This window comes from Pecten maximus, chromosome 10, assembly GCF_902652985.1.
Source record: "Pecten maximus chromosome 10, xPecMax1.1, whole genome shotgun sequence".
In the NCBI taxonomy this organism is placed as follows: Eukaryota; Metazoa; Mollusca; class Bivalvia; order Pectinida; family Pectinidae; genus Pecten; species Pecten maximus.
Window position 1 is genome coordinate 31,013,776 of NC_047024.1, and position 15,174 is coordinate 31,028,949.

The 15,174-nt window shown below is 37.2% G+C and overlaps 1 protein-coding gene across 1 annotated transcript in view; it reads right to left on the bottom strand.

The window, feature by feature from the left end:
- LOC117335538 (twitchin-like) overlaps positions 1-15,174 on the bottom strand; it is a 187,286-nt gene that overhangs the window by 148,240 nt on the left and 23,872 nt on the right. The window contains 2 exon segments of the mRNA XM_033895608.1: positions 10,494-10,512; positions 14,220-14,545. Coding sequence (XP_033751499.1) covers positions 10,494-10,512; positions 14,220-14,532 — 332 coding nt within the window. The 5' untranslated portion in view covers positions 14,533-14,545.

Here is a 15,174-nt window from a genome sequence, read left to right on the forward strand (position 1 = left end):
CTGACATATCACCCTAGTAACAGTCTGATGTATATACTGTACTGAGATATCACCCTAGTAACAGTCTGGTGTATATAATGTACTGACATATCGCCCTAGTAACAGTCTGGTATATATACTGTACTGACATATCACCCTACTGACATATCACCCTACTGACATATCACCCTAGTAACAGTCTGGTGTATATACTGTACTGACATATCACCCTAGTAACAGGCTGGTGTTATACTGTACTGACATATCACCCTAGTAACAGTCTGGTGTATATACTGTACTGACATATCACCCTAGTAACAGTCTGGTGTATATACTGTACTGAGATATCACCCTAGTAACAGTCTGGTGTATATACTGTACTGACATATCACCCTAGTAACAGTCTGGTGTATATACTGTACTGACATATCACCCTAGTAACAGTCTGGTATATATACTGTACTGACATATCACCCTAGTAACAGTCTGGTGTATATACTGTACTGACATATCACCCTAGTAACAGTCTGGTGTATATACTGTACTGACATATCACCCTACTGACATATCACCCTAGTAACAGTCTGGTGTATATACTGTACTGACATATCACCCTAGTAACAGTCTGGTGTATATACTGTACTGACATATCATCCCAGTAACAGTCTGGTGTATATACTGTACTGACATATCACCCTAGTAACAGTCTGGTGTATATAATGTACTGACATATCGCCCTAGTAACAGTCTGGTGTATATACTGTACTGACATATCACCCTACTGACATATCACCCTAGTACAGTCTGATGTATATACTGTACTGACATATCACCATAGTAACAGTCTGGGGTATATATTGTACTGACATATCACCCTACTGACATATCACCATACTGACATATCACCCTAGTAACAGTCTGGTGTATATATTGTACTGACATATCACCCTAGTAACAGTCTGGTATATATACTGTACTGACATATCACCCTAGTAACAGTCTGGTGTATATACTGTACTGAGATATCACCCTAGTAACAGTCTGGTGTATATATTGTACTGACATATCACCCTAGTAACAGTCTGGTGTATATATTGTACTGACATATCACCCTAGTAACAGTCTGGTGTATATACTGTACTGACATATCACCCTAGTAACAGTCTGGTATGTATACTGTACTGACATATCACCCTACTGATATATCACCCTAGTAACAGTCTGGTATATATATTGTACTGACATATCACCCTAGTAACAGTCTGGTGTATATATTGTACTGACATATCACCCTACTGACATATCACCCTAGTAACAGGCTGGTATATATACTGTACTGACATATCACCCTAATAACAGTCTGGTGTATAAACATGAAACAATATACAGACCAGATCAGCACATGTAACCACACAGGTGCCCACATACTCAGCCAGGCAATAGCACAGCTGCTTGGCAGCAGGTCAACCTAAAATGTGTTGCCTGCTCCCTATTCTAGAGTATCATGAAAAAAGTTTCAGCTTTCAGAAACATGCAATTAAAGTAAATCATCTTCAGTAGATTTGTAACCCAGATACCAGAATCATTCCAATGCCAACTCAGATTTCTTTCTCTTCTTATCCTAAATTTACTTAAAATTCTTCCCAAAATTCAATATTCAATATTCAAAATAGTCCCATGAGAAGCCATATTTCTACCTTAACAGATCCATGTATTAACTGCCCTCTTGAATCTTTACCATCACACAAGAATATAGGTCAATATAAATGGATTTTTAACAGATTTCAGATAGACTGGCAGACACGGTTTTGCCATAGGTATACAAATTATCAAATGGCTCCTGTTCTGGTTAGAATTATAGTAAATCACCGACAAATTGTGTGGAAAATCAAAACATTCTAAATTGCTAAATCTGACTGAACTTTTTTACTTAAAGATCTGTTACTAAATTGGGCATTACAATTTAACGGAAGTTCACCTTATTGACATTATAAATGGCTTCCTGCCCTTGCTTTCAAAACCCTAATTGCATAACGTAACCTCAAAGTAATTTGATACACTAGAAAAGTCACTAATCATAGATAACTCCCCAAATCTCTGAACAATTCAAGTAGTCAAAAAACATAGCTTCTATCAACTAAATAACAGTCCTTACAGCATTGTGTGGAATATTCTGTTATACCCATTGAAAACTGATTATATATTGAACAATTACCATCATATATAGCACTATATATAACATCCTATGGTCAATTTTAATAGTAAGGGTATTTGTTTACAAGTTTTTATCTTGGCACACTAATATATATTTCTAAAATAGCAAGCTCATCTCTAACGCCTGATGTTAACACAATAGGGGAGGGGCTACTGTTAACATTTAACTTGTGTTTCCTGTCCTTTATTAAACACCTGATCTAACAGACTGTGTTTGTGAGGGCAACCAGAATGAAAATGATCCAACTAACATTATAGATAGTGAGTCCAAGCCTAACATTACAACAGTAAGGAAGGTGTAGCAAAGTAGTGATTAAACAAATAGCATGAATTTACAAATTGGATATTAACAACAGTATCTTTAAACAAATGTACATCAACAAATTTACAATGATTAATTTTCCATTGTTTCTCTGCAGAATGCAGCTTTATGATTACGTAGTTGAGTTTTTCTTGTCATAACTCTCTGAAAAAAAATCTAAATTGGGCGAAAAATGTGACATCACAATACAACCATTAACTCTGCATATTGATTTATTCAAAAGAATTCCTCATTAAATACGTAAAATTGTACATAAAATACATTTTAAATTTGAAATACAATTTTTTTATCAAACCCCAATGAAACTAAAAAAAATATTGACATTGATGGCAACGTTTTTTTGGCACATTATGTAAAGGTGAAAATGTTTAAAACTTTTTTGGTCATATAACGTACTTCTCTGTAACATTTAAATTTACAAAAAGTAATAGAACGAATTCAATAAGTAATTCATTTCATCTTTAATTCAAACAACAATAAAATCTTGTCACATATTGTTTTTCATTAGTTTTAATTGCCACTAATGGTATCAAGTTTCCTGAAGACCACATGACATTATCCACCAATCACATAACTCCTATTTCAATGTACAGCTCTAAGGTTAGGGGGACATAACTCAAACTAATTAGCTAGGGATAATTCTTTTCATCTCAACAGATAGGTCTCAAACAAGTAAACTAAAGGATACAGATTTGATCATAAGCAGAGATATCTTATAATAATCAGCCCGATTCCTGTCACATGAAGGGAAAGTAACCCTCACTCAGATATGGAGAATTCAACTTTATCTAAACATTTAAGGGGAAACTACTCTAATTTTTTTGTTGTGAAAAACGCAATTCAATTTCAAAATATTTTTAATTTTTCACACACGATAGCCAGATTTAAAAAACGAAATGAAACATGAGAGTATCTTCTTTTAGGTACTGCAGTATTTGATCTTGAGTATATTTGGGTTGCTCTTGGCTAGATAAGCATTTACATATACATGCCCGTTGGTTAATGTGAATACACATCTATACAAATACACCAAGCCCACCAGATACAAATCGACACCTGTCATATCAGTTAAATCAATATATTTTTACTGTTTCATTCTATTTTAAATAGAAATAGTTTTTTATTTTTGTGTTTTTGGTTTTTTGCTCAGACACCTCAACTTGAAGATATGGTTAGGTAACTAAGAGGTATATAAACTATTTACACTCATTTTATCATTTGCCTGAATCCACTCAAGGATGCTATAACTCTATAAAAAACGTACACAAACTTGGAAGACAGAAATTTAATAAGTACTACATGCATATCTTATGTTACTCTACTTGATGAATACGTTAGAAGTTCTCCACAGCTTAAATCCAAGTTTTTTCCAACATAAAAGTCCTATCTAAATTCCAACCATCTTCTACTCACATAAAATACACTCAGAAAGATTTTCTAATCAGAAAATATGCAATAAAACACTAATTCCAACCTGTACCTATCATTTATCTGTCAAATCAGATGGGACTTGTTATCAGGTTATAAACTGTAACTTTATCAGACACTTGTTACAGTATATCTAACATTGGAATGTGGTGGAAATAATTCACCAGTAAATATATACCAGTAAAAATTCATGTTACATCAATATTTACATATTGTACTAGGAATGAACAGGGTGACAACCAATAACCCACTCAGCATTTTGGGGTCATGGGTTCAATTTATATGCCCAATAATGACCTTGTGTGGGATGGATGTGAGTGATCTAGTGTAGAATAGATATGAGTGACCTTGTGTAGGATGGATGTGGGTGACCTTGTGTAGGATGGATGTGGGTTACCTTGTGTGAGATGGATTTGAGGGATCTAGTGTAGGATGGATGTGGGTGACCTTGTGTTGGATGGGTGTGGGTGACCTTGTGTAGGATGGATGTGGGTGACCTTATGTGGGTTGGAAGCTGGTGACCTTGTGTGGGATGGATGAGGGTGACCTTGTGTAGGAGTGATGTGGGTAACCTTGTGTAGGATGAATGAGGGTGACCTTGTGTAGGAGTGATGTGGGTGACCTTGTGTTGGATGAATGTGGGTGACCCTGTGTGGGATGGATGAGGGTGACCCTGTGTAGGATGGATGTGGGTGACCTTGTGTAGGATGGATGTTCATGACTTTGTGTGGGATGGATGTGAGTGACCTTTTGTGGGATGGACGAGGGTGACCTTGTGTAGGATGGATGCGAGTGACCTTGTGTAGGATGGATGTGAGTGACCTTGTGTGGGATGGATGCAAGTGACCTTGTGTAGGATGGATGTGGGTGACCTTGTGTTGGATGGATGTGGGTGACCTTGTGTGGGATGGATGAGGGTGACCTTGTGTAGGATGGATGTTCATGACCTTGTGTAGGATGGATGCGAGTGACCTTTTGTGGGATGGACGAGGGTGACCTTGTGTAGGATGGATGCGAGTGACCTTGTGTAGGATGGATGTGAGTGACCTTGTGTGGGTTGGATGTGAGTGACCTTGTGTGGGTTGGATGTGAGTGACCTTGTGTAGGATGGATGTGGGTGACCTTGTGTTGGATGGATGTGGGTGACTTTGTGTAGGATGGATGCGAGTGACCTTGTGTAGGATGGATGTTGGTGACCTTGTGTGGGATGGATGTGGGTGACCTTGTGTTGGATGGATGAGGGTGACCTTGTGTAGGATGGATGTGGGTGACCTTGTGTGGGATGGATGAGGGTGACCTTGTGTAGGTTGGATGTGGGTGACCTTGCATAGGATTGTGGGTGACCTTGTGTAGGATGGATATAGGGTGGCCTTGTGTAGGGTGGATGTAGGGTGACCTTGTGTAGGATGGATGAGGGTGACCTTATGTTGGTTGGAAGCTGGTGACCTTGTGTGGGATTGATGAGGGTGATCCTGTGTGGGTTGGATGTGAGTGGCCTTGTATGGACTGGACAGAAATGACCTTGAGTAGGATGGACAGTAGGAAACAAATTTCCTTAATTACATGCATCTTTAATACCTTAAGATTGAGTAAATGGGGTTTATTCTTAATAGATACATAAGCTGGGATAACTCTCTCTACACTCAATACATATTTAACATGTGTTTTAGCAGGGATAATCCCTCTCTACACATAGTACATTGTTTCTACATGTATCCTGCCAATGTACATTTACTTTGATTTGCTATTAACACCTTGACTACTCTGCACCCTCCCTCAGCCTTACACATGTCTAAAGACATCATGGCTTGTTTGTTTATCTGGCTTTATCAGTAAAACAAGCCAGCAAACACATCACCCGCTTGACCAGAGTAATATACAACATAGCCCAAAAGAACCATTATTGCCAGAAAATGTACATGTGTATATCCCCTACTGAGAAAATACATCCCTCCCTAGTGACACTAACTCGTTAATTACACCAAACATCAACGTGACCTTTTGACCTCTACCAGATCTAGCAACTGTGCTGTATCAGCTAAAGCCAAAAATTCCAACTTGTTGTTATGGAATTTGCATGTTGTACAGGGAGCAGAAACACGCCAGTAACACAAATGTTTGAAATGTTTCCTACTTGTACACCTGTTAACAGAAATCTTATCAAAAATTTAGTTCCATCATCTTAGGTTAGGGCCCTCATTAAATCAGACTTTATTTTTCCACAATAAGATAAAATGCTCACTACACTACTACTACAACATTTTGTTTATGCATGGGTTTCCACATACCAAAGGATCACTCCCTCATGTATGTGTATCTAGTTCATAATTAGTTGTAACATATCTACAGCTTTTAGCACTTCTAATGATGAACATTGATGTAGTATTGGCACTACCAGGGGGGCTGACGTTAACCAACATAACTGTTAATGGGTTATTTTCATATTTTCAGCTTGCTTGTGGTCGTTAAAATATTTCCTATTAATATGGTGATTTATTAATAATTTAACTTTTCTTGAATATGTTTTGAGCTATAGGTATGCGTGCATGCTCAATTAGAAAGCTTACATTTTGCATTTGAGTGCCTAATGAGAGGATCTTATTAAAAATACCATGAGCGATCATTGATCACTGCTCAGATCATCTACAGTACAAAATTTGAGGTGAAATGGTATTTTTATAAGGCCAGTGGTTAGAATTTGTTCTAAATCAACAGGATTTTAACTGTCAATTGGCCTAGCACCACTTTCAACAATTTTTTTGAAACTTATGTAAGGATTTTTCTAGGTGAGTCCAGAACAGCAGTTCCAAAATTTTGATGAGTAACAATACTACTAATAGCTTTACATTGTACTCAAAATTTTAGAGAGTCCAAAAAGCTATGTCAAAGACTCAAATACAGAGTCCCAAAATGACTGGTATATCAGAAAAGAAATTAAACACCAAGTAAGATTTCCACAGCTTCATCAAGAACTGATCATATTTCAATAAAAATGTTTCATGATAATATTTTTAAATGGTTATAGTACCAACAAACAAGAAGAATTTTATTTAAAGAAATATCACTAAAAAAGGGGGACACAACTCCTGTAAAAAGAGTCACTAAAATAATAAATCTTGCTGCAATATCACTAAGACAATGGTCATGTTATAAAATAACTATCAAAAGGGAATATATTATAAAATAGCAGTACAAGATATATAAACAGAAATCAGAAAAGGGGCATAACTCCAATAAAATGTCAGAATTAAAAATGACTATGAACGTATGAAATGGTGTGTGTATGTCTGGTATATGCATGTTGAATGAGAAACCACTTGTGTGAGGTCAATTTCTGTATGTTTATTTTTGATGATGGAGAAATAAAAATTATTGAATTAAAAGAAAAAAAATCAATCTTATCACATGAGAAGGTATTGGTAAGCAGCAGTATATATATATTGTATACTCCCTCTACAGACAAAACTCTGATAGACACCTGCAGATAGATATACCATCTCATCTAACAAGTTCTGGGCCTATCAACATTTACATTGAAGAAGTGGACACGACATTACACACTTATCAATGAAAAGGGATGTACATTAATTTTATCACTTAACGAGTGTTTAATGGGTTCTACTATAAAGTAATTACAGATCTGTTTACTACTTTGTAATTATTTGATACAGGATTTATTTAATGTACATTTATGTAGAAACATAAAACACCATGATGAAACAGTGATGAAGAGTAAATATGAAGTTTTCCCCCATAATGATAATAAGAAAATCCATGTTGAAATTTTGTTGTTTCGGAACATCTCTTTAACTATATAGCTGAACTATAACATGTTAAGTAACATAAATGTTATCAGAACATAAGAATACCTTCACAGACATGTTTGTATAGTAATGAAAGTCTACCAGACCTGTAGTCTTCTACCTGTAATCTTACAACATGCAACATAGTTTTGTATATATCTGGGTGTAACCATTTCCTGTTTGCTCCTATAATGGATGGACCATCTTTAGCTTTGGGAGCAGTACTCAGAGTATTATTTACATGTGTACACTTTGGCAAACTTCCATCAGATAGCAGCACGAACAGTAGAGAATTCCATCAACATGCATGCACCTTTTACAAATAAGTATTCCCTATCTTATATTTTGCAATTCACATTTTCTTAAGTCCCATTGTGACCTGTTATTTCTATCTTCCTCCCTCAAAACATGAAAATGAAGTGTTTTATTTATTTGGCAGACAGCAATTAAAAGTTTTTTGTTCCAATAGGAATAGGACAATCCCAAATCCATAATCTTACTTATATCTAACTGTAAACTTGATTCCACACCAGACACCCTAAAACCCTCTCTTACTGATCAGATCCATAAACTTGATCCCAGACAGAGAACCTAAAACCCACTCTTATTGATCTGTAAACTTGATCCCAGACAGGGAACCTAAAACCCACTCTTACTGATGTGTAAACTTGATCCAAGACAGGGGCCCTAAAACCCATTCTTACTGATCTGTAAACTTGATCCCAGACCAGAAAACCTAAAACCCTCTCTTACTGATTTGAAAACTTGATCCCAGACCAGAAAACCTAAAACCCTCTCTTTCTGATCTGTAAACTTGATCCCAGACAGGGAACCTAAAACCCTCTCTTATTGATCTGTAAACTTGATCCCAGACAGGGGCCCTAAAACCCTCTCTTACTGATCTGAAAACTTGATCCCAGACCATGGAACCTAAAACCCTCTCTTACTGATCTGTAAACTTGATCCAAGACCATGGAACCTAAAACCCTCTCTTACTGATCTGTAAACTTGATCCAAGACAGAGAACCTAAAACCCATTCTTTCTGATCTGTAAACTTGATCCAAGACAGGGCCCGAAAACCCACTCTTATTGATCTGTAAACTTGATCCCAGACAGGGGCCCTAAAACCCATTCTTACTGATCTGTAAACTTGATCCCAGACCAGAAAACCTAAAACCCTCTCTTACTGATTTGAAAACTTGATCCCAGACCAGAAAACCTAAAACCCTCTCTTTCTGATCTGTAAACTTGATCCCAGACAGGGAACTTAAAACCCTCTCTTATTGATCTGTAAACTTGATCCCAGACAGGGGCCCTAAAACCCTCTCTTACTGATCTGAAAACTTGATCCCAGACCATGGAACCTAAAACCCTCTCTTACTGATCTGTAAACTTGATCCAAGACAGAGAACCTAAAACCCTCTCTTACTGATCTGTAAACTTGATCCAAGACAGGGGCCCGAAAACCCTCTCTTACTGATCTGTAAACTTGATCCCAGACAGAGAACCTAAAACCCTCTCTTACTGATCTGTTAACTTGATCCAAGACAGAGAACCTAAAGCCCATTCTTTCTGATCTGTAAACTTGCTCCAAGACAGGGGCCCTAAGCCCTCTCTTACTGATCTGTGAACTTGATCCAAGACAGGGAACCTAAAACCCACTCTTTCTGATCTGAAAACTTGATCCCAGACCAGAGAACTTAAAACTCACTCTTATTGATTTGTAAACTTGATCCCAGACAGGGGCCCTAAAACCCTATCTTGCTGATGAGACCAGAATCCCTAGAATCCTCTCTAAATCAACTATTAACCAGGGAACCTAGAACCAAGACAGCAAGAAAAGAGCGTGAGAAATTGTCCCTACAATAAAACAATTCAGGATTTTAACGATTTCCAGGAGTGGCAAAATTGACAGAAAAAAACTGGTTGTACTGTACAAAGTTATCACAATTACCATGCCAATTCTCTTTGGTATATTTTAAAATCTCTCCGGTGGGAAGCCAAAGCCAGCTAATTATAGTCCAAACAGGGCCGACCTCCCAGGTATATGGTTTGGCTGTGGTCTTTTCTTAAGACATGTGATGGTACAATGACGTGTTAAAGACTATAAGCAACTGCAAGTCACCTGCATGTCAAGTGCATCTGCACTAGATCAGCATGTTTGATTACACTTAATGATGCATCCTTATCTAACTTCTTCCTATTTCTGGGTAACCTCAATGTGTATACTATTATGTTGGTAGGCCATGTGGTTTACTTATATAGGAACAAATCATTCTTCTTTACATCATGATCGACAGGTAATTATAAACTAGAAAAAAATTTACCTATATACTTATACCCCCCAAAAAAGAACTCAAGCAGGTCAGCTATAGCTAGCACAAGTTGATTTTTACTAAGGCCTAAAAAAATAACTGTGATCCCACTAACCCTACAGACCCTATATTTTTGGGGGTTTTTGTTACCCTTTTGAGGAAGGACAATTAAAGTCAAAATTGCTCGTCTATATTTAACCTTAGTAAAAACTATCTAAAGATTTTCCTGCCTGCCTACCGTTTCTTTCTGGCATATTTGCAGAAATACATGTACTATTTTTGATAGGCTGAATATGTTTGTCATCAAAAATAGAGCAAATATCGATATCTGTTATATATGGTCTCTGTGTCTCTGAAAAGACAAATATTACATTTCTCGAAGAAAATATGATGATTAACAAAAATATTCATATAAAGTGTATATTACTTACTGTTTTTGGCCTGGTGTAGCTGAAACAAAATAAAGAATATGTAAATTTATTTTGCCAAAGCAGCAGGCCCAATATCTTAAAACAAAATTAACAGCAACATAACTTGTAACTGTATGAGGCAAACACTTTACTGCTGTCTACCACTATAACATAAGAGTACCGATGCCCCTATTTTACTATACATAGCCTTTAAATGAGATTAATTAAATGAGAAGAAAACTCTACATTTTTCTAAAATTGTCAACATATTTGATCATATCTTACACAAAGTACGCCAACAAAGATTACATAATGTTACTTAATTTATAAAAAGAGTGTCTCGAATAAATACGGCATTTGTGAAATTTAATTCTGTTGAAATGGTTGCCAAAAGCGACTCCACATATCATTCAATATCCTACTATTAAAATAGCAGGAATCATGTAATATTTATTCATGTCTACATTACATAAACCTTCCGATTCCTACAGTCTTTGAGACACATGTACACATTTAGTGGAAGTCCAGCTGTTGTATACTGCATTGTGTAGTGGAATGGCTGAACACCAGGCAATAGGTAGCCGACACCTGTGGTAAAGACGACTTTTACATATTAGACTAGGTCCACACAAAACACTTTATACAGCGGTTTTCCCTTTCTCTCTAGTTTCGTTTTCGTCTCTCCCGCCGGATGCTGACAGGATGTTGCAGACGATGTTTAAATGCTGGTCCGGAGACGAGTCTTTTCCCCCGGATTTGGTTCTGTGATCATTACATATTACGTTATATATCCACCGGTATATTTGCGTGTCTTTCATTATCATAAAAATTAAAACTTATACATATACGTTCGTTTTTGGATGTGTGTGTGGTTTTTTTGGTGTTTTTGTTTTGTTTTGTTTTTTAATAAATATGGCCAGAAAACAAATATTGATCAGTTTAATAACTAGGGTGAAAATAAATTGTTTGCCGTTTTTGATAATGGATGTACTATCGTTGTGTAAAATACCAGATTTTGCCGTCCAATGTATGCGAGCTTCATAACACAGGGACACGGTCCGTACATATAATGTAATGCTAATATATGTGGTATGAATAGTGGGCTGGTATTTTGTGCCATACCCCTGTGCTTTAGAGACTGATTTAGACGATTTGAATTACACCGCATGAAAAAACTGATATTATCATTCACTGAATTGTATATTTACGTCTACTCCAAGTATTTTCTATTTCGCTGTAAAATCCCCGTGAACGTATTTCTCATTGCCATAACCGCTAGTATCTTATCAGATGTATTGAAAATAGCCCAAATCAAGAAATCATTATATCAACGCGAATCAATTTCCCAAAAGTCAATATCATTACTTTATGTTCGTCATTTGCATGTTGCACGTGACTGCTCATAGGTTTTGTTCGTCAGAACTTTAGTTTTCGGACCCACGTTGTAAGCACCCCACCTTAAGGTGCATTGTGGTAATTAAAATTGATTATTGTGGACTCTTAAACTTCTGTCGCAGTCTAATTGTGTTTGATCAGGAGGATGCATGTTGTGGCGAGCAGGCATATTTTTACTAGTTTCAAAATGTATAGGTTTGTATGTATAGGAATTGTGGGGAACCGGCTTGCTATGGTTTGACCCTAGGAGTCTGGTAAACTCACATTGTAAACAGTAAACTCCCCATCACACTTGCCTTGTGAATCCCAGGGAGTGGAGATGGTGGAGTTACTTTAATGGTTATTTGGAAATTGGTGATATATATTGTATTTAGGATATATTTAGTATCTATATACAATATATGCATACAGTATTTGGTTTCTCCATGGTGGAGAATGTTATGTATTACTTGCCAAGGTTTTACCCTGGAAGTGAGGTGGGGCCTCGTAGATCTGGGTAGATCAACAAGGCCAGTTATGGCTAGGTACATGCAAACTCTGCCAATGTTTACCCTGGGGAGGGTAAGTAGCTGATGTGTCCGGTACCAGTTGGTAGATACTCAGCGTGGGGTACTTACCATTGCATGTACCTATTAATCTAGTCATTGGTTTATATGTAAATGCCTGCTCGTCACATTTATTTGAGAATAAGTATAATTAAATGGCTGCGGCCAATAATCCAAAAAATCATTGAGTTTGTTGTTATTTGAGAAAACATCATAAAATAAACACTATAATACAGCCTAAAGAATATGTGGTCACTCGTTATCGCTCAGTACTAAAACCAATACGATAATTTAGTCCCGGTCGAGGTATTTATTTAGCCCCGATACATAAGGATATTATGGTTTCATTTTTATGACTTGCTCTGTCCACCTCTGTACTTAGTAACTGTGTATGTAGTCCGTAAGGGGGAAATGGGACAGTTTTAAAGATGACGACGGATCTAATGACTGGAAGGTGAACTATTAAATATGTTGGATTATTTTCTTTTTATCCCAAAACTGGGTTTTTAAAGTTTATAATAATCCGTGATCAGAAATAGAAGCGATGTTGGCTGTGTTTTTTTGGTCAGTTAGAAGTTAATTATTGGTAGCTTAGTTGTTAAAACCTCATATCAAATGAAAACTCATCTAAGACTCTATATAAATGGTGTGGCAAATGAAAGCCTGCTATAAAGTATTGATATGTTGTGTGGAAATTTATTACGGGATCGTTGATGTAACGGCCGACTTTCCAGGCACCAGTTTCACTAATCTTCTTAAATTACATAAATTCGTTAACCGATATTTTTTTTCCTGTTTGAAAACATGGTTCGAATTCAGGAAAATAATTAGTTGAAGGATTTTCCTTAAATTATATGTTGTATGAAATGGAGAAAAAAGTTAATTAAGTTAAGAACTGTTGATAAAACTGAGGGCTGGTGTTACGTTTTCCTTGTCAAAATGTTGTAATTGATTGTGTAAATATGATATATATATGCCTTCTGCACTTCTACAAAAAGAACAGTCTATAAACAGCCACATCAACACTTAATGTGATATACAAGACAGTGAGAGGGCGAATACAGCACTAATGCAGCTCTATAATGAATTGTGTTCTGGGTTAAGATTTTTGGAAATGTACAGGTGATGTATCCTTCATCCTTCGCCAAAACAAGCGTTACAGTGACGTAAACACCTTCTCGTTATCACAGCAATCTTCGGAGGCTATTCGAGTTTGCTGAGTAACATACCAGCCCGGAAGTATTTCCGTCGTTACCAGGGAGCACGCCGCTTCTTCTTGACAAGTGTCTCTGCTTTAGTCGTTAAAGCAGCCGGAACTATACCGACACTGTCAGTCTTGTTGGGAGTTTACTTATACACCACACGGATGATGCACGATTTTCGTTTGGTCTCGAAGGGTAGCAAAGAAATATGGTTTTATCATTTACAAATCTCATTCCATACATTCCTGTGGTGCCCCTGTTAACATTGTAAGTGGTTCCGCTCCCATTAAGTTCACTTCCGGTGGTGAACTTATCCCGTGTAGTACTACCTTTCACTTTCCGCTGGCCTCACATACAATAAAATGTGACAATATTCCAACCATCGCCTTCATTAATCCAGGAGGTTCCATAATGCGTTCAGAAGTAACCGGCTCCATAATACAAGTAGATAAGCAAATTTCCACTTTGAATGGTTTAATTGTGACCTAACAGCCAATGCGCATGCCCTAAATATGGACATTTTCCAAATAACAGCAACGGCACATTCCATGAATACGAAAAACGCAAATTTTATAATCCATCAACACACAAATTAAGACACTTACCACCAAAGTTCAGATTGATAGAAGCGGAAACCTCTCCGAGTTTGTTTTTAGCCACAACCTTATAAGCTCCTGCATCGGCTTGTGTGACACCAATTATATCCATCATAATATTGTATTTACTTCCGCCGGCGGATTCAACGCGCATGCGGATCCTGTCCGATTCCGGAACTGGTGTTGTTCCCTGGAACCACTGTATGCTGGGCTTTGGAGAGGCCTCCAACGTACACTGAAACACAAGTCGTTTGCCGCCATCTTCCTGTTTCAAGACCGGCTTCTGCGTGAACCGTGGTGCGATATCGTCACCAACCCCCATCTTCACCCTCTACCTGTCAGAAAAAAAAGGAATATTAGATATTATATTTGGACATACAGACATAGTCATCAGGACGAAAATATAAATCAAAGTTTAGAAATTATATCAACTTTGAGAAACCATTATGTAATGGAATTTTCAGTCTTACGCACAAGTTCTACTCATAATCTAATGAACGCCACGGGATTTCCTTGTCATAATCTTACAGCGTTATCTAGATTTTGGACACACGCCCGCCCTTACTTTCACTGCAATTCTATAGTACATGCACCAGCAATGTTCTCAAAGGTAAGAACATCTTTGTAGCGAAAGCCAAGAAGCTATAACTACGTAATGTTTGGTGTTTACAGTCGCTTCTAGGTACCCCTTACTGTCAGTATATATGTATATACCAGTATGTAATAGGAACTACCTCTAGTTCCAAGGGTGTGTAAAGGACCGCTGCTGAACTCCAAACACGTTATTTACCGCAGCGAATGTTGCCCATTGCCACTATCGTCAGGAATCTGGTTAAACGTGTATCTACACGTGTAAATCTATATATAAACCGGGTTAGTGGGCAGATCCATTACCAGCAGTGGTGGGGGGTGGGGGTAAAATCTGGTCAAATCTGTAATATTGACGGGTCGAACACATGAACAA